Below are 21,543 nucleotides of genomic sequence, written 5' to 3'. Positions count from 1 at the left end.
TCCAAGAAGTTAAGCAATACACCCAATCCAACAGCTAGTAAACAGAGAAGTTAGAGTTAAAATATAAATCTACAGCCTTGATTGTTATAAGGGTATTATATATGAACACAAGGGAATTATCCATGTAATAAGGTTTTGATTTCCCAATTTCTAAGTTTTGCCCTTAGAAAAAACTATGGAATGGTATTCTTATAATACCAGATGATCGGAAATTTCTTTAAGATATTGACTATTAGGAAAATTATAAACAGCTTAGTGGATTGACTCTGAAAATAAAACAATCCTTTGGAAAGAGACTTTTTTCTGTAAGAAAAAAAAGAGTGCCTTATATAAATGGAATTATTTTTACATTTATTCTTGATACACACCTCTGACTTTTTAGGAATTTTCACAGATTTTCTTAATCTTTAATCCTGTCACCAAATGAGTTCTCACAACATGAAAAGCTCAGAATATTTATATTTGAAGAGTAAATTTAGGGCTCAAACTGAGAAACATCTATAACTTTCTATTTTGAGAAATGACTTTGTAGCATTTATAAACTTTCTATTTCAATAAATTTATACTATAACAAAACTAAATGCATTTAGAATTATAGACAAAAGTAACAGAGAGTTATTTTTCTCCTTCACTTATGTTCTTAAAATATTTGTGACCTTCCCTTTTGAATGTTGGCCTTGTTATTCAAAATAGGCCATTTGCCCTTCACATTGGACAAGCACAATAAAACTTTCAATAGGCTCTTCACTGGCAAAAATTCAGCCTTGTATCAGTACCTTTGTTTTATGTCTTCTCTTAATTCTATCAGTTTGGGCTTCATATGTTTGAAATTATACTATTAAGTACATACACAGTGATTATTGTTGTAAATCCTCCTTTGAGAATTATATTTTTAAACTTTGGAGAATTTTTTTTCATCTCTATTAATATTGTCACTACATTTTCTTATTTGTTTGGTATTTATTTTCCTATTCTTTGGTATTCTTCAATGCTTTTCTTTGCAGAATATAGCTTGATTTTTTTTTTTAATAATCCAATCCAACAGACTGTGCTATTAGTAGACAAGTTAAGGTCCTTATATTTATTCTGAAAACTTGCTTCTATTGTTTATAACAAGGTTTTATTTTATTTTATAATGTATTCTGTTTTTTATGCTATTTCTTGTCTGTACTTCTTTTTAAATTCCTGTTCTGCTTTCTGGAGGATTGATTTCACTTTAATTCTCCACTTTATCCCACCCCATTAACAACAATATTATATTATGGTGATTTATTACTTTTACATTTTTAGTATCCAGTCAATACTAATTTTAATAAAGTTTAAAATGACATACTATCCTCTCCAGTTTTCTAAACCAAGGCAAGGATCTTATCTTACTTTAATTTCCTGTCTAACATCAGTTCTCCTCATCACTTGCCATTTCCCTTAAGTATTTTCTAAAATTTTATTTATCTCAAAAAAATTGGACAGCTTTATAAACCATAGTTAAATAGTTCTACTTACTTATATCACCAATTTTTGTGCTCGTGATTCCTTTTCTGTGTTTTGTTTTCAATTTCTTATTTCTGAAGTATGTTCTTCATTTGTTCTTTCAGAGACAATGTGGGTAGTAGACTCTCTTTGCCTTTGTATGTTTGAAAATATCATTTACACTAATCATTCAGGTCAGCATTGAAAGCCATGTTGGCAAATACTTTTCCTCAGCATTATTCTCTGCTTTTGTACTTATTGAAGAGATAGTAATCTAGCTCTTTTATCTGGTAATTTTATATTTTTCTCTTTTGATAACCAATGTTTCTCTTATAATTATCATAGTGTCTGCTATTGACAATTCAATAAATTACACCAAAAAACGTCATTGTTGTTCAATAAATTACAGAACAACTTACTATAAACAATAGGCTGGTCACTTCATTGTTTGTATGAGTCAAGAATTCCAGAGTGGCTTCACTGAGCCACTCCCTGGGCTGTATTTGCATTGAAGATGTTGACTACATCTGCATTTCTCTGAAAATCTGGCCAGGCTGGAGGTTCCAGATCAAATATGGCTTGCTTACGACTGGGTGCATGTTGATGCTGCCTGGTGACAAATCTCTGTTCATCCCCATGTGGGTACCTCCACATGTTGATTGAGTGTTCTCACAACATTGTGTCTTGCTTGCACTACTCCTTGCCTGGGATTGAATAGAGAGCAAGAGGAATATTTTCTAATGGCCCAGCCTCAGAAGCCATACACAGATACTTCTGCCCCATTCTATTTGTAAGAAATGAGTCACTAAGTCCACCTCAAATCTAGGAGAAAAATTAGATTCCACTTTTCCAAGAAAGGATTTGTGGACACACTTTAAAACCACAACAGTGTCAAATTATTATCAATCTGTCTATATACTCATTTCCATAGTGGTTTGCAATCTCACTGCCCCTTGGAAACATCAGGCATTTTTCAAAACCTTCCACAAAATGCACATTCCCAATGTTCCAAATTTATTCTCCCCATTTTTTAGCTAATCTTTCATATGTCTCTCTCTTTTTCACTTTGGCCTAAAGGCTTTATGATTTCTTAAGTACAATTATTTTATTCCCTAATTCTTCTTTTGACTTTGTCAGTGGTTGAGTTTATCCTCCTCTCTGTGTTATGTGTCAAGTACAGCTATTATATTTTTAATTTCTAGTGTTTTTATTATTTTTAGAATTATTTGCTCATATATCAATTTTGTCTTTTGTTTCATAATTTCTTGTTCTTTTTTAAAACAAGAAACAGTTTTTGTTTTATTTGATTTTGGCTTTTGGTTTTTGTGATACTGGCTTTCCAAATGAGCTATGGCCCCAGTCCTTTCTTATTTCTATTTTGAGACAGAGTTTCTCTAAGTTGACCATGCTGGGCTTGAACTTATGATCATCCTTCTGCAGCCTCTCAGAGAGCTGAAGTTACTGATGTGTGGCACCACTAGTTTGTTTTTTTTTTAAGTTTTTATGTTACTCTTTTTTGCACAGCTTTATTTCTTCCAGAGTAAGCTAATCTCCTGATTATAGAATCCATTTAATTTCTTAGCATTTGTTTTCCGAATGTGTTTCAAAATTATGATTTGCCCCTGAGAACTATTCTGTCTTCAAAATAATTTCTCCTTTTTTTCTGGTATTTTTGGAGGTTGCTTTTAGGAAGTCTTTTAACTTCTTCATTCTAATGAGGTATTATGAATTGGAGTTAGGATCCCTAATAAGTCATGTTTTGGAGTTCAGCCCATATCCAATCATGAAGGCAGAGGAACGCATGACACACATTCTGGCTATAATACCAAGACTACTTCTTCATCTTTTCACAACTAAGGGACACTTCACTCCTGCCCTTTGGTTTCAAGCACTGAGCTGTCAGCTCCCCATCTTAGGTGTTTTACTGTTAGAGAAATCAAACTTCAGGCTCCCTCTCCCAGTTTAGAGAACCAGGACTCAGTATATCCTGTTTATCAATTATATTTTGTCCACCTTCTAATGCATTGACACATTTATCTTGTTTTTCAACATGGCTTTGTCTTTTTATATAAAAAATAGCTGGTCTCTCCTCCAGTATTGCTATATCCTTGTTCTAGCTGGATGATTTTGCACCATCATGATTAGCAGTCTTCACTCTTAGAAGTATTACAATTATATGTGAATTCTATCCAGTGAAACATGTAAGAAATAAAATATGATGTATTATTATTCAAAAGAGTGGTTATAAATTAATTTTATAACAGTATTTCTAACCAGGGTCCTAGGTCTGGAGCCTGTTTTCTTAACCTTTATGTACTATGCTACCACATGATTTATTACTTGCATTGCCTTGATCCTAATCATTGCAATAAGAAATGGGCTAGTATACCTGGAAACTCTAAAATTCTCATATTCAAATGCACCCTTTCCTAAATATCTCAAGTTCTTTCCCTTCATGATTTCAATACTTGACTATTGCTCAAACTTTTCCAAAACATCCAACAATTTTCCAAGGTAGAGCTAGCCAGATCATATTTCTTCATTTGCATATTTTCCATGATAATTGCATTATGAGAAAGAGGTCCCAAGGCCATCCAACAAGGAGCAAAAAATGTGGACTCTCAGTTTTCTCAGAGACTTCAACTCTGTGTAGTCAAATTCATATTGTCTTCTCGGCTCCCCTCACTTTTTGTGGCCAAAATAATGCAAACTTTTCCACATTTCCACAGTGCCTGTTTCTCTTTTGGTTTTGTCTCTTTTTCTCCACAAAGTCTCTATCACCTGTATGATTTCATTAAATGCATTATTTTTAATCTCTATCAGGGAATATTGATGACTTCCCTTTCTGTTAATAATAGGTATCTCCTCTACATTTGTTCTCCAGTCAACTAATGCAGTGAGTTTAATAGGAAAAACTTATTTTATCTTTCTTAGAATTAAGTTTAACTGTATATGCAGTCAAATTGGGGAGATAGACCTTAAAAAGAGTAAAGTAAATGAAGATGAACATTGGATATTCATGATTTTCAATTGAATCAACAAACTAACTACACTAAACTAAATGATTAGATGACTGCAAATAAAAACACACAAATTTATGTTTCTAGAAGAAAAGCATTTAAAAAGAGGATTGCTGTTCTTTGAATTTGTTAGACTTTACATTTGTGTTAGGTTTAACCCTGAATATCACAAAATAGGAGGAACTGGTAAGTTCAAAAGTGAACAGTCAGAATGGGGAACCACATTATCACGTTTGGCAATGTGAAAATATTTGTTGGATATTTTCTCATTCGTGTCTAGTGGTAGAAGTAGGAAATAGGTCTTATGGGCAGTAATTATAAAGAGATTGGTTTTAATTTGGTTTGATTTAAAGAATATTCTTTTTTAAAAAAAGATTTGATCAAAATGTGCTGCGATAGTGATACTGAGTTCCCTATAAATACAAATATTCAAGAAAATGATGTATTAATATTTAATTTGAATGTTGAAGTAAAGGGAATAGATTATATCAGTAAGAACAGTCCTTGATTCATTATTCTAACTATCCTACTAGACAATCTCAAGAAGGCAGAAGGAAAATGCATGACTGATTCAAATTGCAAAGAAATTTTTTGAGTAATTATTTTCCTATAGGAGATTGCATGAGGAAAAAATAATAAAAATATGATATTAATCCCCATATAGTTCTAACCCTACCCTTTTAGAAAAGATTAAAAATATGTTTGGAAGATAAGACCAATGCACTCCATATAAAACAGTTCAATGAGAATATAATGATTAAATACGAATAAAGACTATGAGGCAGAATATTTAAATATTGGTAAATGGTAAAACAGTAATTTTGGAAATCAAGAGGGATTACAGCAGGCTGGGAAAGCAGGGCACATGAAAAAATTAGGACTCCAATTTGATCTTAAAATGATCAACAAGCTGACATCAAGCTGCAATAGGTTTTACAAACTATTTGTTAATAATTTTCTCTAATTTAAAGTAGCTTCAATTGTGTGTGCATGCATATATGTATGTGTATATATTAATGCACAAGCATGCATAAAAATGTATATTTGGATTTATGCATAGAATGATATTTGAAGTACTGATACAAAAGTGAAATTTCCAGGAGAACTTCTAAGCTCCCTTTTAGGAAAACAACAAAACTTAGATTTTTTTAATTTCTTGAGTTGGTTCTACTTATCTGTGGTGGTTCAGTCTTTCAAACTTTACATTGCTTCCAATCCCCAAAAAATCAAGAAAAATGAGCAATAGTAGTAACAGTAACAAATGAAAAAAAAAAAAAGAAATCAGAATTGTCCACTACTAGGTCTATGCTCAAAGTATAGTTCAAGTGTTGTCCAATAAAAGATCAGTGGAGCAAACTTTTAAAGGAGACTCAGAATGGATCTGTACTTGCTCTAAGAAACCTAAAGACGAGGTGTACAAGAGATCCTCAGAATTGACAGCTGCTCTTCAACTTGAGTGAAATAAAAATTTGGAACCACACTAGTTGTGGAATAAAGGCACTTATCCCACAGGAATTCCATGGCCATCCCAACTATCATAAATAGTTACTCGGCTAGTTTTTTTAAAGAAAAAGAGAAAAAGTAAAAGGAAATTTTGTTTCCAAACCTGGAAACACACACATCGTTCCAGGGAATTCAAAAGACACCCTTAGCCAAAGGCATTCTAATAGAATTTTTGAGGCCTATTGTGTCTCAACCATCCATACTTAAAAAAATAAAATGAAATAAGGATGTGCTGCCGACTTGGTGAAGGTAGAAAAAGTTCTTATGCAGTAAAATCTAAATGAGAAATTATAAATTCACTTAAATTTGAGGGTACTGGGTATTAGCTATAAAAATATGACCTCACTATGACACTAGGTTAGAGGAGAATACTCCATGTCTGAAAAAGAGGTTGAATTCCTGACAAATCTGACACAAATATTCTTTATTTGAAAAATAAGCTGGCAATATGAATTATGCTCTATCACAGAGATATCAAAATTCAGTGAGATGAGGTATTATGTATGTAAAACTACCCATCATCTGTGAAAAACTGTGTATTCTTGTGATTAGAAGTTATTGCCAACAGCATCATTATTCTTATTTATTAACAAATATTGCTGGTGGCCTATCATTAACTCCACGAAAAGTCTGAATGGACATGAATAAATAAACCTTCAGGAAAGAAAAATAGAGCTTCATGTGGGGTCCACCATGACTGATATGGTTATAATAAACATTTTGGAAAAATTGATTTTGTTTTTGTCATCTATCCTCTAGGATTTTTTTTTTTAAACTTTTAAATTCTCAATCCATTAGGTACAATTTAGTGATTTTCACATTCTCTTCTGCAGCATGCTTCACTGGTAGGTTCTCAGAAGGCAATGACTTGCTTCTTTTGCTCTCTGAGTGTTAAGTCAGTGTTGTGGATCTCTGATGGTGGAAGGCTCTGGTTCAGCAGAAACCCCCTAATCCTCTGTTTACCACAACAGGAGTCTATTGCCATAGAAATGATAGCTGAGAGCCCACATTCAACATTACTGACTTCACAGCAAGACCTTGTAAGCGGAGAAGCCAAGCTACAAGGAGGAGCAGAATGTATGAGAATAGTGGGGACTCTGTTGCCTGGAAAGAAAGGGGGATTGTCCTGATTAAAATAAAAATGCATGAATGAGCTATGTTGTTGGGTATGCTGTAGTTTATTTTCTGTATAATACTGCCTGACTAAAAGTAGTAATTTGGAATCTTATGTCATATAATAGTTTGCTTTCAAAAAGGTCAGCAGTTTCCCGATTGCATCTGTTTCTTATTGAAATAAGAAACAAGCAGATTCTAATTAATTGTGTTGCACAATTGATGTTCTCTGGTCAAAGATTTTCCTTTTCATGATGCATTGTTTTGTTTGTGTGTTTATTTGTGTGTTTATTGCGTGTTTTTGTTTTGTCTTGTTTCTATTAACAGAAGAAAGTGAACCTGAGCAGGATACTAAAGGTATTCTTTTTTTTTTTTTAACTTTTTGTACTGCTTCTTTTTAAGTGCATGTCTCCTTTCAATTGTTTATTTTCACTGACCTTCCAAACAACTCTGAGTGCCGTTATTTTGCTAAGAAACATCAAATGACCTATGGGGGATATGAAGTCACAGCATTTAACAAAGTGTTAGCAGATAGACTACTTTGTTATATAAACTGCTTATTGACCATTTACATTTCTTAAGAAAAGACTGAGGAAAGAGAACTCTTTAAATTGGGTGTCCTAAACTCTGGAAACACAAGCAAATGAAATGTAATAAATCAGCATATGAGTATAAATCCAGCATAGGTTGGAACAGAAAGTTACTCTTTGTAACAGACTTCTTGGATGGGTGGGGCTAAAATTTTGGAGAAATGTTAAGATGCCAGATTAGGTTTTTACTGTCATTATTTCAACAGGGCAAGCAGATTATGCAATTTCTCCATGTCAATAAAAAATAATTTCATTTTAATTGCATACAGATATGTATATTTTGTAGAATATGTTTAGAAGAAAGTGACTGGAAATCAATTTTTTCTGGGAAAAACCCTATTGTGAAACAAGAGTTTTCCATTACAAAAAGTACCTTGAATTTTGAGCAAGCCCCACAATTTACAACCTTTAACCTAATCCTCATCTGATACTTTGGGGATAAATTTTACAAATTGTCATATAATAACATTTTTGACTCTAGGGGTTATTTAGACTGTTATCATTTAAAACAATACTTCCTCAGAATCTCAAATAAAATGCAGGTTGACTATCCTTTAATCCAAAATGCTTGGGATCAGAATGTTTCAGATTTCAGAGTTTTTAATTTTTTCAAATATTTGCATAGACTTTAAGGATTTTGACCAACCCTAATTAAAAAATCTGAAATCTAAAGTGCTTCAAAACTGAAATTTTCCAAGAGTCATGTCTGTGCTAAAAAAGTTTCTGATTTGATTTCTGGTTTTAAGACTTGTTCAACCTAGTATTTGAAATGTTTTCCTCATTCTAAATACCAGCTTGCTTGTAACCAAGTTCAGGAGAAAACATTTCACCTGGTTCTGTATGATTTTTGTTAAGTTTTTCTCCCAATCTGTTCCTATTAGTCATTAGTTTTTTGAAGCATATAAGAACCTCTTTAAAGAAAGCTAGAAAATAATAACAAATGAAAAGAGTAAGAGAAAATAAAATGCATGTGAGCTCATGGTATCCTTTTAAATAGGTGCTCAAAACCGGAAATTGATCAGAAACATGAATATTCTTCTGATTATTCCCTTACCAAGGCCAAACTGGTAGGGACTTACCCCTATTCCTTGAGCTTCCCATTATACCAATAGGGCAAATTCAGGGTGAACGATGGCCTTATCTCCTTAATACATACTGCCCCATAGAACGAAAATCAATAACAAGACATCATGTATCTGAAAGTACTTTGAAAAAGGGAGGAGGTGGAAGAGGAGCAGAAACAGATCACAACATGGTTGTGTTAAAAAAGACTTTGAAATTGCTGACTGCTTAAGCGCGCAAATTGAATTGAATACATTGAATATAAGAGTCTCAACTTGCAGTTATCTCTACAAATCTGCCCAAGAGAAACAAAACCCAAAACACATGAATAGATTCCATTAGAAAAAAAAACTGGAGATAAATGTATTACCTGTGTGTACTTTCCATGCTGAAGAAGAAATAACTTGCCTGACTGCAGGCAAATGAAAGAGATCAAGGTGAATTGAAGAATAATGGACAAGATCATATATGGCAAGAGGAGCTGGATACGTGTTTTTTCTTTAAAGATCCATATGAAAGCATTTTCCAAATGATTAAGTAATTTGGTGTGCAGTTTACTTGTTTATGTAACAAAATCACTAATATATTTTTATTCACACAAAGAAATACAAAATAAGGATATCTGATGGACTTTGTTTGGATAAGGAACATAACATATTATGTTTTAAATTGGTGACCTAGAATGTGTTTTCAGTCTGTGATTACCACTGAAATAATGGGGTTTGTAATTGTACTGTGCCCTAATACATTATTGCACATACATTATCATTCATGGAGGTTAGTCTGCCATTTATTTTTAACTGAAACTGACTTTATTGTTCTCAATGGTTGTTAAATGTTTTGGAATTCCTTTTAGCATCCATTTACCTTTCTTATTTACAAGTGGGTACAAAGACAGATGGGTAAAAATGTATCAGCGTTACTGATGGTTAAGCTGGATTAAAAATAAAGCTTTTTTACTCCATCTAAAAAGTAGACTATTCTAAAAAGTAAACAATTTCTAGTTCCTCATCATCCTTCTCACCCTCTCTCCACTCTTTCCTGCTACTCCTAGTTGTTGAATGAAGAAGCCCCACCTGGTGAATTTCCCACCACACATCAACACCTTTCCCTTCACACATGCAGGATAGCTGGGAGAGTGATGGTTGGAAGGATGACACACACACCATATACCAGTCCCTTCCCCTCCTCTTCCCAGAGAAGTCACTCATTCATTCATTCATTCATTCACTCATTCAGCAAATATTGATCAAACACCTACCATGTATTACATAGGAGTCTGGAGATAGACACAGATGTAGAGGTAAATCAATTAGACTGCACTGATGAATAAAGCAAACCTTGTCCTTGTGATGCTTACGTTCCAAGGGAAGAGGCAGTCAAATGAACAAATAACTAATTGATTCAGCATTTATGAAATAGTGATAAAGAAATAATAATGGAGAAAAATAAACAAAGGTAAAGGAAATGAAGACAAGAAAGCATTGTGATAGTGAAACATTTAAATGGAGACCCCAAAGATATTTAAAACTTCCTTTGAAAAATAGAAACCAAAAGGAAGGGTTGATGATAGCTTTCCATACTGAAAAAAAGAGGGTTGAGTCTCTTTTTTATCTTTTGGAGAGAATGTGAAAGTCAGGAGAGACCAGCTTCCCTGGTCTTTTTACTTCTCTTAACTCGCTGCACTTTAACAATGGAAGCCATGGTGAGAGAAGGGTGTATCTGCCCCCTTAGGGAAGGAGAACAGCCATTTATCAGCACAGTGTCACATTCATGAAGCTGTAATGCCAACAGTACTCTTTAATGCACCCTTATCTCCCCCCACTAGAGCCCCCAGAAAGTTTTGAGATGGAGCAGAGAAGAAATTAATTTAATTCCAATGTCAGCATGAACTGTAAAATAGTAATTGACTCTCTAACTTATTTACTATTTCACATAATGCTTAGCTGTGTTGTGCATATGGGTCATCAGAGGTTTTGCAATGAGCCCAGTTGATATTTCAAATAATGTTAATACCAGCCAAAAGAAAAAAAAGATATAAATTAGAACAAAATAAATCCTCCCTGATTACTAAATTTCCAAGAATTTTAAATTCCCCAAATTAGAACTTTTGCCTTTATAAATTAAAGGAGTAAAAAATAATCTAGATTTCATTCTTCTCCTTTTTTTAAAATTCTGATCATCTTCAGCCAGAAGGCTCTCATACAAGTTCAAGGGCGCAGTCAATGTTATTAAAACATTTTTTCCAGTACTTATGAGATTGAAATGATCCCATTCCAAATTTCTTCAGGATCTTGCTTGTTTCAGATTCTCAGAAGCCAAGGGACTCAGGGATGGATGCTCACTGCAGTAGCCTCTCACTCAAAAACTGTAATACTAAACGTACAAGAGTTATTCCAGCCAAATGGTGCACATGGACTCAAACTACAGATAAAACAGTTAAATGAGAATATAATGCCTATAAACTTAGATTGTTGGGAAAACAAAAATCCAAAGAGAACCATACTTTGTGATGTCTCACTTAAAGCTCTTTTTTTTTTTTTTTGTACCGCGGATCAAACTTGGGACCTTGGGCTTGTGCCGCAGGCGGCGGCACCACTAAGTTAAATCCCCACCCACTTAAAGGTTTTTTTACCTACAACAGATTACTCTTCTCCTCCCCATCCCCACTGCTATATATTTATTGAGGAAACTAAGTTATTTACCATTTCAAATTTCCTGAATTCTGGATTTGATTGAAATGTATCTCCATGATATTATTTAACACGTTGTTGATTCATTTCTTTATTTATTTATTTGTTGGTAATTAGACCCCAGAACTTGCTTAAATTCAGGCTCGGTTTTGCTTTTGGGGTGGACAGATTCAGCTGGACTTTAAACATTTAATACTATTATTGATTTTAAAAGGTTTTTTTCAACTACTTATTGCTTGTGAGGACATCGCCTTTCTTGCTTTTTTGTTTTCCTGGCTTTGGGTCCAGTGGGGTTTTGCTGACCACTACTGCAACCACTGTGGATTGAACCTAGGGCTTTCACACTAAGCTATATCCCCTGCCCTTTATCTTTCATTTTGAGAGAGTGTCTTGCTAAATTTCCCAGACTGGGCTCAAACTTTCAACCTTCCTGCTTCAGCTTCCTCCCAGACTACTGGGGATTATAGGCATGTACCACTATGCCTAGATGGGGCCAACATTTATATATTCAAAATGTCCCAGATTAAAATAGGATGATGAAAAACCAAATAGACGAAGAATTGTGTTATATGTTGGGCGACAATGGTGGACATTTCTAAGGAAATGTCACTTCAACAGAGATTCGAATGGTTCAGGGAACCTGGGGATGTGTGTAGGAGACCGAGGAATAGCAAGGGTAAGATCCTAAACTGGGAATAAGCTCAATGCATCTTGGGATGGTGAGAAATGCAACACAATCGTGAAAGGTGCTTGGAGGCCAGGGCGTGCCACTTGGTATTATCCTTAAAACAGAAGGAAGGATCCCACACCCAGAAACTGGTCTCCTTTGCATTTTTTAAAGATCACTGAAGCTTCTTCCTTCTCTAAAGGAGAGTCACTCACCACTTCTGTTTTCCTAACAGTTTTTGCCAGAATCCTGCGTGCTCCTGAATCTCATAATGTCACCTTTGGCTCCTTGGTGACTCTGCGCTGTACAGCAACAGGCATCCCTGTCCCCACCATCAGCTGGATTGAAAATGGAAATGCTGTGAGTGTTGTGTGTTGGGACTTGTTTGGGGAAGACCCATTCATCATGAATTTCAAGATAGAGCCTTTATTTGTGCAATTACCCTGATCTCTGTCATTGATACCACTTGCATCATTTTTTTGAGTCTTCCAATATCTTTGTTGTAGGGATTACTGATGTGAAAGTTAAACACTAGAAGTTTGCTTCTTTTCTTGTATCATGGAAAATAGTAGAATATTAAATGGGTACAATTATTTTCTGCATATAAAATAATTTTCATATAATGTGTCAGTGACATCAGTGAAAGGTTGGTTGCCTTTTATTTGTGATAGGGGATACCATTGCAGATCTGTTTTTGTTGTCTGTTTTTCCACTGACTCTTCCTGTTATGGTTATTACTTAAAATACCCACCCCACCCCCCCACCCCCCGCCGCCAAATATCATTGTGTTGAAGGATTGGTTGCCAGCTGTGAGCTTTTGAAGTGATTGGATCATGAAGATTCTAATTTCATCAGTGGATGAATCATTTATGTGTTCATAATTTGATAGTATTATTGGGAGCTGATGGAAATAGATGAGGCTTAGTTGAAGGCATCATCAGGTTGTGACCTTAGGGATTATGTATGGAACCCTGCCCCTTTTCTGTGAATCTTTCCCTTTCTCTCTGCTTCCTGGCTGTTGTGAGGTGAGCGGATTTCCTTTGCCTGGCCCTTATGCCATTATGTTTCTGCCTTGCCACAGAACTAAAACCAATATAGCTGGCTGACCATGGACTGTATCCTCTGAAACTGTGAGCCAAAAATAAATCTTTCCTTCTTTAACTTGTTTTTTTTTTTTTTTGGTACCGGGGATTGAACTCGGGTCCTTGCGCTTGTGCAGCAGGGGGCAAAACCACTGAGCTAAATCTCCGGCCCCTTTAACTTGTTTTTATTAGATGTTTGATCATAATGACAAGAAGCTGACCAAGATACCTGATCATTGTATTGTTTTCTTGTGTGTCTAGTTATCTTTGATGACTTGTTATTCAGTATATTGGGAAAAAATGTCAGAAACTATTTTGAGGTCTAGATGAAGGTATTTTCCATCAGAGAGAATTATTGCTTATTTTTATCAAGAATAAATTTCTACCACCAATCATGGACAATCTGAAACTAAGCTCAAGGTTAGAAGCTTCTTGGACATCCCAGATCATTATAACATGAGCTGTAATTCTCTATGTGGGCTAATTCACTTGTAGTTCATAGTGACATGTCTCTGATATCTAGTTCTTTGTGTTATTAATTTAATGTATCTTTTACTATACTATAAATCTGTGTGGGCTCTGAGTTTTGACTTATTTCCTCATTCCTTAAGGCTATTCAAAAAAAAAAGTTCAAATTTTCTAGGGTTGAAAAAGGTTCTCATGGGGGAAAAAAACTTAAGCTTGCTATACTGTTTAAATTATTTTTCAGTTTTGATTTTTTTCTGTCAGTGTGATGGTTCATCTGAATATTCTAGTTCATCAATATCTATGAAAAAGACCTACTATGGGTTATTATTATTATTATTATTATATCTTATAGACTCTACCACTTGTTTAATTATGTTCAGTTTACATCTAGTTTTTCAGTTTCTGATATTCTTTATGAGGTAAAAAAAATTATATATGAAGTTTTAGGTATGTATACCCTAGGTAAATACTCACCACTGAGCTACAGCCAGCCCCACTCCCAAGGTTTTCATTACTAATTTCATAATATAAATATAAATATATATATATGAGAGAACTAAATAAAATACCTCGTCACTGATTATATCAATGTTTTGATGAGCATGTGATTTTTTTGCTTTATATTGCAGTTTTCCCTTAAGTAGAACCATTGTTTTATTTCTGGTAACATTGCATTTTTGCTTAATTGCACCATTTCAATTTGTTTTAATTTTTATTCAAGATTACTACATCCATTTTCAAAACTGGGAATGGTCTATCCTTTAGCGGGCTATCACAATCATGATCTGTTATCTCTTTAAGTCTTTACTGTACAGCAAGGGACATTATGCCAACTCTGTAGCTAGTCCTATCAAGGACACTTTAATGCCTTAAAAAGACAGTAGGTACATGTCCAATTCAGTCCCTTAGGTGTGTGAGGATGACTCTTAGTATTACTAAACAACCCAACCCTTGATAGGTCATCTAACTGTACTTGGCTGTTTTTATTCCATCACCTGCAGGATAGTCTCTTGCCAACTTTGTGGTGTCTTGGGTGTAGTAAACATATCATTCTATAATACATTAACAATAGCATTTTAAAGGCCCAGGAAGGTCTCAAACTAGTATCACAAGAAAATGGGGACTTTTTTTTCCTGTAGGCAGGCAAAATATTTTGTTATAATTGAAATCACATTAAGTTTTATTTCTGTCCAATCTGAGGCACATTCCACTAGGGACTTAATTTATTGTAGATCCTCTCCACTTTCTCTTCTCCAGGATTGTATAAGTCTGCTAGGGCTGCCATTACTGTATAGCACAGATGTGGTAGTCATATACCTCAAATATATACCATTTGTATTTGTCAGTTATACCACATTAAGCAAAAAGATGTGAAAAAGTTAGATTGGAAAAAGGAATCTCAGAAAAGTGATGGTCTCTGGCTGGGAGTGTAGCTCAGTAGTGTACACTTGGCTAGCATGCGCAAGGCCCTGGGTTCAAACCCAAGTGCAGGGTGAGGTAGTAATGCTCTGCACCTCCCAGTCCCTTGTGCCTAAAATGCAGTGCATCTAAGAAAACTGACTGGTTGTAGTCCTGAAAGATGAGAACTAGGACACAGGGCATAAGAAGAAGAAGAAGGGGAGGAGATAGAAGAAGGGTGTGGAAAACAAAGTGTGCTAGTGTGGTGGTGGTTGCAAAACAGGGAAAGGATGCCAAATTCTATGGCTACCTCAGTAACAAGGAGTGTCTTGTATTCCGTTACAAACCCCCAATCCTTACAATTCATTCATTATTATTTTCACTACTGCCATTTTTGCTGAAAGTATTTTTCCCTTTTCTGATACTTAAAAACATTTTTTCACAATTAGTTATTAAAATTGGTTGATTTCATGTGTCTCTTCTATATCCCTTCAGAATACAGTAAATGAATGCTACTTTATCAGCTTATCACTCAAGCCATGATAGAACAAGAATTAGATAAGAAACTGGGGGTCTTAAGTGGTTAATGCCCCTCTTCAGCTAATGTGATTTGGAGGGAGTCCATTTGCCATTTAGACATTGATTTTCTCATGTTGAGAAATGTCAGGTGGCTGTCAAAGATCTCTAGTATGACATCAGGGCTAACATCCTCTAATTTTGTTAAGTTTTTACAAAGTAACTTGTAGTCCTTGCTCTTCTTTACCTCTTTAATTGCACTTCAAGTATCCATTGAAATTGAATCATTTTAGCCAATGTGTTTTATAGCTCTCCTCTAGAAGCCGCTGCAATTGACTTCAGTCTCTCAAGGTAGTATAAAGAATCCTAAAGAAATTGGGGGATTGACAATGTAACTTTGGTAATTTGTCTTATTGTGTGAAAACAATAATAAAGAAAATAGAAATATGTGTGCTTTTTAAACATTCAAGCCAGGAGTGGTGGAATACGATTATAATCCTAGCACTACGGAAAGCTCAAGCAGGAAGATCTTAAGTTTGAGCCTGGCCTGGGCAACTTAGCACTTTAGCAAGACCCTATCTCAAGATAAAAAATACAAAATGGGGCTGGGGATGTAACTTGGTGTGAAGGCCCTGGATTCAATTTCCAGTTGCACCCTGCCCCGCCCCCTCCGCCAAATCCAGGATTTTCAAAAAGCTCATATGAGTTTAGAAATGAAAGATATATGATTACTTCCTCCTAGAGTTCAGGACTAATAAGAGGAGGATAGCTGGAGTTAGTGTGGTCTTATTGAGACCCCCAATTTAATCATTCAATGTGTGACTCACCAAAAGAGAAAGCAAAATAGATCTATGACTCTGATTCTAAAACAAGAATAAAATAAATAGTGACTTTCCTCCAGGAAGAAAGTAAAGGTACATTCATAGTTCTCATAGTCAGCATGTGTCGATTTTGTAGCCAAGGTCTTGGTAATAGGACCCAAGTCAAAATGAATTGGAGATGACTTTGCCTATACTGACGCAAATTACAGGAAATGAAGGCAATTTAAGGCATTGAATGTCATAAACATAGCAAACCAGAAAGTCTATGTAGGGGAACATGAAGGAACTCATAACTCTGATATTGTTTTGGGCAGAACAGATGGTATGTGAGCTTTAGAACTGGTAAATCAAAATAATTACATATAACAAGTCTATGTGGAATAACTCAGCAGAGCTTTTAACACAGGATAGAACAGAGTTTGAACTGCGGCTCTCAAGCAGGAGTTAGTGAACTAACCTCTTAACTCCCTGCTAAGTACATGGCTGCTAAAAATGGAAATGCTTATTTTCCTCCCTTTATGTACATACCAGTAAATTAAAATCCTAAACAATCAGAGCTGGAGAAAGTTAAGAAACATGCACCAAAATGGTTAAGAAATATTTTGCTTTCTTTCTATGGAAATGACATTAATTTTTCAGGGAAATTTGTAATCTAATCACAGAACTTCAGAGGGACTGGTAATGTTCCTTTTCTTTTATAATATTCCACAAAGAAATTAGGTATAGATGGAACAGATTTTACTTTTTTAAAATTTTTATTTATAGTAGACCTTTTTTTAAAAAATCCTCTTTTTTTTTTTTTTTTTGGTACCGGGGATCAAACACAGAACCTTGAGCTTGTGAGGCAGGTGGCAGAACCACTGAGCTAAATCCCCAGGCCAAGAAAATCCTTTTTTAAAATAAGCAGATCTATTTAAAGCTATAATGATAATGTCTTTGTCATTGAGACATTAAATTAAAACTTTAGAAAATTTAAGTGACTTTCTTGCTTTGTCCGATAAACATAATCCTTAAAATATTTTCATTTACTAGAATTTTATAAAATAAATAGATAAATCATGTATTTTGAAGATTGTAATTTTAAATATTCTTACAGGGAGGCTTATCTATATTTTATGCAGATTTTTAAAAGGCACTATTTTACATATAACAAGTCTTATATAGAACAATTTAGCACCCAGTTTGAAAGAGACCAATACTTTTGGTGATGTATATTAGAAACAACATGGAAATATCTCCCTATCATCCCTTTATGTATGATGCATGGACAGACATTATTATAGTTCTTTGAAGGTGGATTCTATGGGGCCTCTTCCTAGCAGTTTCACAAAATGTTCTCAGCCACTTGGAGCTGTTTGCAAGGCAGCAACACTGAAGCCAAAATACCGTTCAGAGTTCTGCCTGTACTAAGGTCAAATCAAGAAGTTACCAGGTTATCCATAGCTGTAGGCAGATTCTCTCAAGAGAGTGTTGTTAATGTATTAATGATAATAAAAAATATCCCACAGGTCTGTACTCCTTTACCACCTTCAAAGATGCTTTACACATAGTATCGCAGGTGTTAATTAGTGTAGCTATTTGAGAGAACTTATTTTACAGTCTCTTTTTAAAATTTTTATTTTATTATTTTTTACTATATAGATCTAAGGTATACAACATGATGTTTTGATATACATTACACAGTGAAATGATTACTACAGTTAAATAAATTAACATATCCATCAACTTAAAAGCCAGCACTATTGCTTAAAGATAGCACACTGTGTCTGAGAGCAGAGAGCTATTTATCTGGCTCCTCCTGGTCAGTATTTGTGAGTAACTTGGAGAAAACAATGTACTTGATGTAAATATCCAATATAGTCACTTCAATTAAGTGTAGTAACCCTCAGTAACTATGGAGATTGTTTCTAGGACCCTCATGGATAACAGCATCCTTGGATGCTCAAGTCCTTTCCATAAAATGATGTGGTACTTGCATGTAACATATGTACACCCTCCTGTATACTTCAAATCATCCCTAGACTACTTGTAATACCTAATACAATATAAATTTTGTGTAAATAAATATTAAACTGTATTGTTTGGGGAATAATAACAAAAAGGGTCTGTACATGTTCAATACAAAAATAATTTTTAAAAATACTTTTAATCCATAGTTGGTTAAATCCACAGATACGGAATTCATGGACATGAATGGCCAACAGTACTCTATTTCTTAGCCATACCTTGGTAAGAGCTCACAGTAATAATCTGGATTCATCCTTTTGATCTTTTAAACCGGGGGGGGGGGGGCAAAAGGATTCAAATGGAGGGCAGAGGGTTGTTTTTATTTTTAGATCTTCAAAAATACTACACTGTTGGTCAGGGTGATCCATGAAGAAAGAAAAACAAATTCAAACTATGACTAACAAGGCCTGCTGTGCATGAGTCACCAATGAAGCAGGCAAGGCCTCTGGACACAAGAGGAGAAGCATTTAGAAGTCACATCATAATGGAGCAGTGAGCCCTGTAACTTGCTGGTCTCTTCACTGAACTATTTCAACACCTGGATGAAGTCCAGGAGAAGAGAGGTCAGGAAGCTTAAAAATTGCTTCTCTTTCCTACAAAGAATGTTTTCAGTGACCTTGAAGAGGGATTTAAAAATGACTTTCTGAAGTGTGAACATGAAAATAGTGGAAGTTTCGGCAACCTTGAGGGCAATATTTGTTTCTAAGTTTCTTCCAAGATATTGCATAGCCCTACTTCTTGAAGGAGAGAACCAGTTTTGCAAAGGAAGAAAACAGCTACCTTACAGATTTCACTTATGTAAACTGGAATGAGATTATCTTTATAAACAACACACAAAATACAAAATAACATAAAGGCTTGCAGTCTTTAGCTTTTTTTCCTCATTGCTGTTTTGTTAAAAGTCAGTTAAAGTATAAAATTAGATTTCAAGTTGTTCAATTTTTAAAATCTAATTTGGATACCCATAACATATAAAACTTCTGATAAAAGTAATAATGATGAATTCAGTTGGAATTGCCTACTACTCAGTTTATAACACTCAATGATATTTTTCTGTCTTGTCACTTTCCTGTAGAGACCAGGCTGCTTATCTGGAGAAAATACCACCATACTTGATTTTACCTGGATAGTTTTTCTAGTTAAGATAAACTAACACATGGGGATTTAACTGATTCTACCATAGGTACTGAGACCAGTAGTGAGGGTAGAGAATAAAAAGGTAAAGAAAGAAATTGGACAAACTTCCACTGCCTAATTGCTACAGAATAGACCTGGTGCCAGGGATACTCAACCACTTGCAGCTAGAAGGAAAGCTGGTATACATTAGTGCTTTTCTTCCCCTTGCTAGCCTGTGCAAATCTTCTTGTGGAAAATAGTAAAAACACTTTCTCCAAATTCCTCTTTCTTGGCTTTGTTCCTTATTACTGGAACAGAAGAATCTTTTTTTCAAGATTCAAGGCAGTCAAACTCGGCCACTACGGTCCCCCGCTCTGCACCTCCAAAATGAGGTTGAGGCACATCCTGGGCCAATTCCTTAATTGTCATTCACTCAAATTTCTCTCAAACTGCCATCATTTTTCCTCATTTAAATAGTTATAATGAAAGAACAATCACTTAAAATGGTACAGTGCTCAAGAAAACAGTGAAGGAAGAACTATCATTTTAAATGCTATCTCCTTAGTGACATTTGTCAGGTATTTACCTTGTTCATAGCTGGTTGATTTGTTAAGGTTATTCTATTAAATCAGATGTTTGTTTCTGTGACAAAATACTTGTGAAAATCAGATTTATAGGAGGAAATCTTTCCATGGTTTCAGAGAGTTCAGTCAATGGTCAGTTGATCTTGTTACTTTGGACCTCTGGTGGAGCAGTATGTTATAGCATGGGAACATATTGTTGCTTTTCTTATTTTCTTTCTTCTTTTTATTTATCTATTGTCTTTTATTTTGCAATGCTGAGGATTAAGCCAAGGGCCTTGATATTTGCTAGTCAAGCACCGAGTTACATACATAGCCCTTTTTAAATATAATTTCATTTTATTTTGAGACAAGTTCTAAGTTGCCAGGCTGAGCTTGAACTTGGGATCCTCTTGTCTCAGCCTCCCATGTAGCTGGGACTGCAGGTGTTAGCCACTGCACCCAGCTTGTTTTTGTTTTCTAATGATTCCTCATTCGTTCTCTTCTAGGACAGGGGATGACCAGGGCACACAATAATTAAAAGCACAGTCTTTGTTGTCAGACCAACTAGGACACAAATTCTAACTCTGCATCCTAATAGAACATGTTGGGCAGAGTCTTTACCATGGAGTTAGACACACTGGCTGACTAATGAATAAGCACTTATCTAAATTAACCTGTCCAATTCTATACTAATATAATGTTGATATTCTAGCTCTTCAGGGACATTTGACTTTCTGGTTCAAGTAGTTCAGAATCATTTATGTCATGACTCAGAAATAGAGTTGACTTCACAATCATTTTTTTTGATAGCCATCTATCTATCTGATATGCAGTTCTAAAGCAATGATCAAACGTTATAAAAATAAGTCTGGAAGACTATAACCCCTCAGACTTGACAGCCCTATCTTCATGCTATAGAGGAAACATCTTGGAAGATACACACAGGATCTCTTTCATACTTTGCATTAGTTATCTGTTGCTATATCACAAAGCACCCCCACATTTAGTGGATTAAAACAGTGATTGTTTATTAGTGGCTATAAGACCATGCATCAACTGCACAGTTTTCCTGATGGGGTCAAGATTACCTGATGTTGGCTGGCTTGGCTCCTATGATCAACAACTCCACTGGGTGCTGGGTGGTCCAGAATAGCCTTACTTCCATGTTTGTTGGCTGTTGTTGGCTCCCACTGGAAGCAGTGGGGATAAATGGCCCATGTGTATTTTATCCTTTAGCAGGCTAGCTCTGGCTCATTCATGGAAGGCCACAGGTTCCAAAAAAGAGCAAGCCACAGTGTGCAAAAACTTTGCAAGTCACTGCTCAGCATTCCAAAACACATCACGAGCTGATCTAGATTCAAGGTGTGAAGAAAGACATTACCACTTAAGGGAATACCTACAAAGTCACATTGTAAAAACATGGAAATAGGGATGGAAATTGTTTGGCTACTTTT

The 21,543-nt window shown here is 35.0% G+C and overlaps 1 protein-coding gene across 4 annotated transcripts in view; it reads left to right on the top strand.

Moving 5' to 3' along the window:
• The window catches only part of Musk (muscle associated receptor tyrosine kinase), a 95,690-nt gene that overhangs the window by 36,554 nt on the left and 37,593 nt on the right, over nucleotides 1-21,543 (top strand). For 2 of the 4 annotated variants that reach the window (XM_087183567.1, XM_004848132.3), the window contains exons 6-7: nucleotides 7,434-7,463; nucleotides 12,354-12,478. In XM_087183567.1, the coding sequence (XP_087039693.1) occupies nucleotides 7,434-7,463; nucleotides 12,354-12,478 (155 nt within the window). The remainder of the gene's footprint in view (nucleotides 1-7,433; nucleotides 7,464-12,353; nucleotides 12,479-21,543) is intronic. The other 2 variants (XM_087183568.1, XM_087183569.1) reach the window with 1 other exon arrangement.

The sequence above is a fragment of the Heterocephalus glaber genome, unplaced genomic scaffold (assembly GCF_053883595.1).
Source record: "Heterocephalus glaber isolate CG9 unplaced genomic scaffold, H.glaber_assembly_v1.0 deba00001481, whole genome shotgun sequence".
In the NCBI taxonomy this organism is placed as follows: domain Eukaryota; kingdom Metazoa; phylum Chordata; class Mammalia; order Rodentia; family Bathyergidae; genus Heterocephalus; species Heterocephalus glaber.
This window is presented reverse-complemented; position numbering and strand designations above follow the sequence as displayed.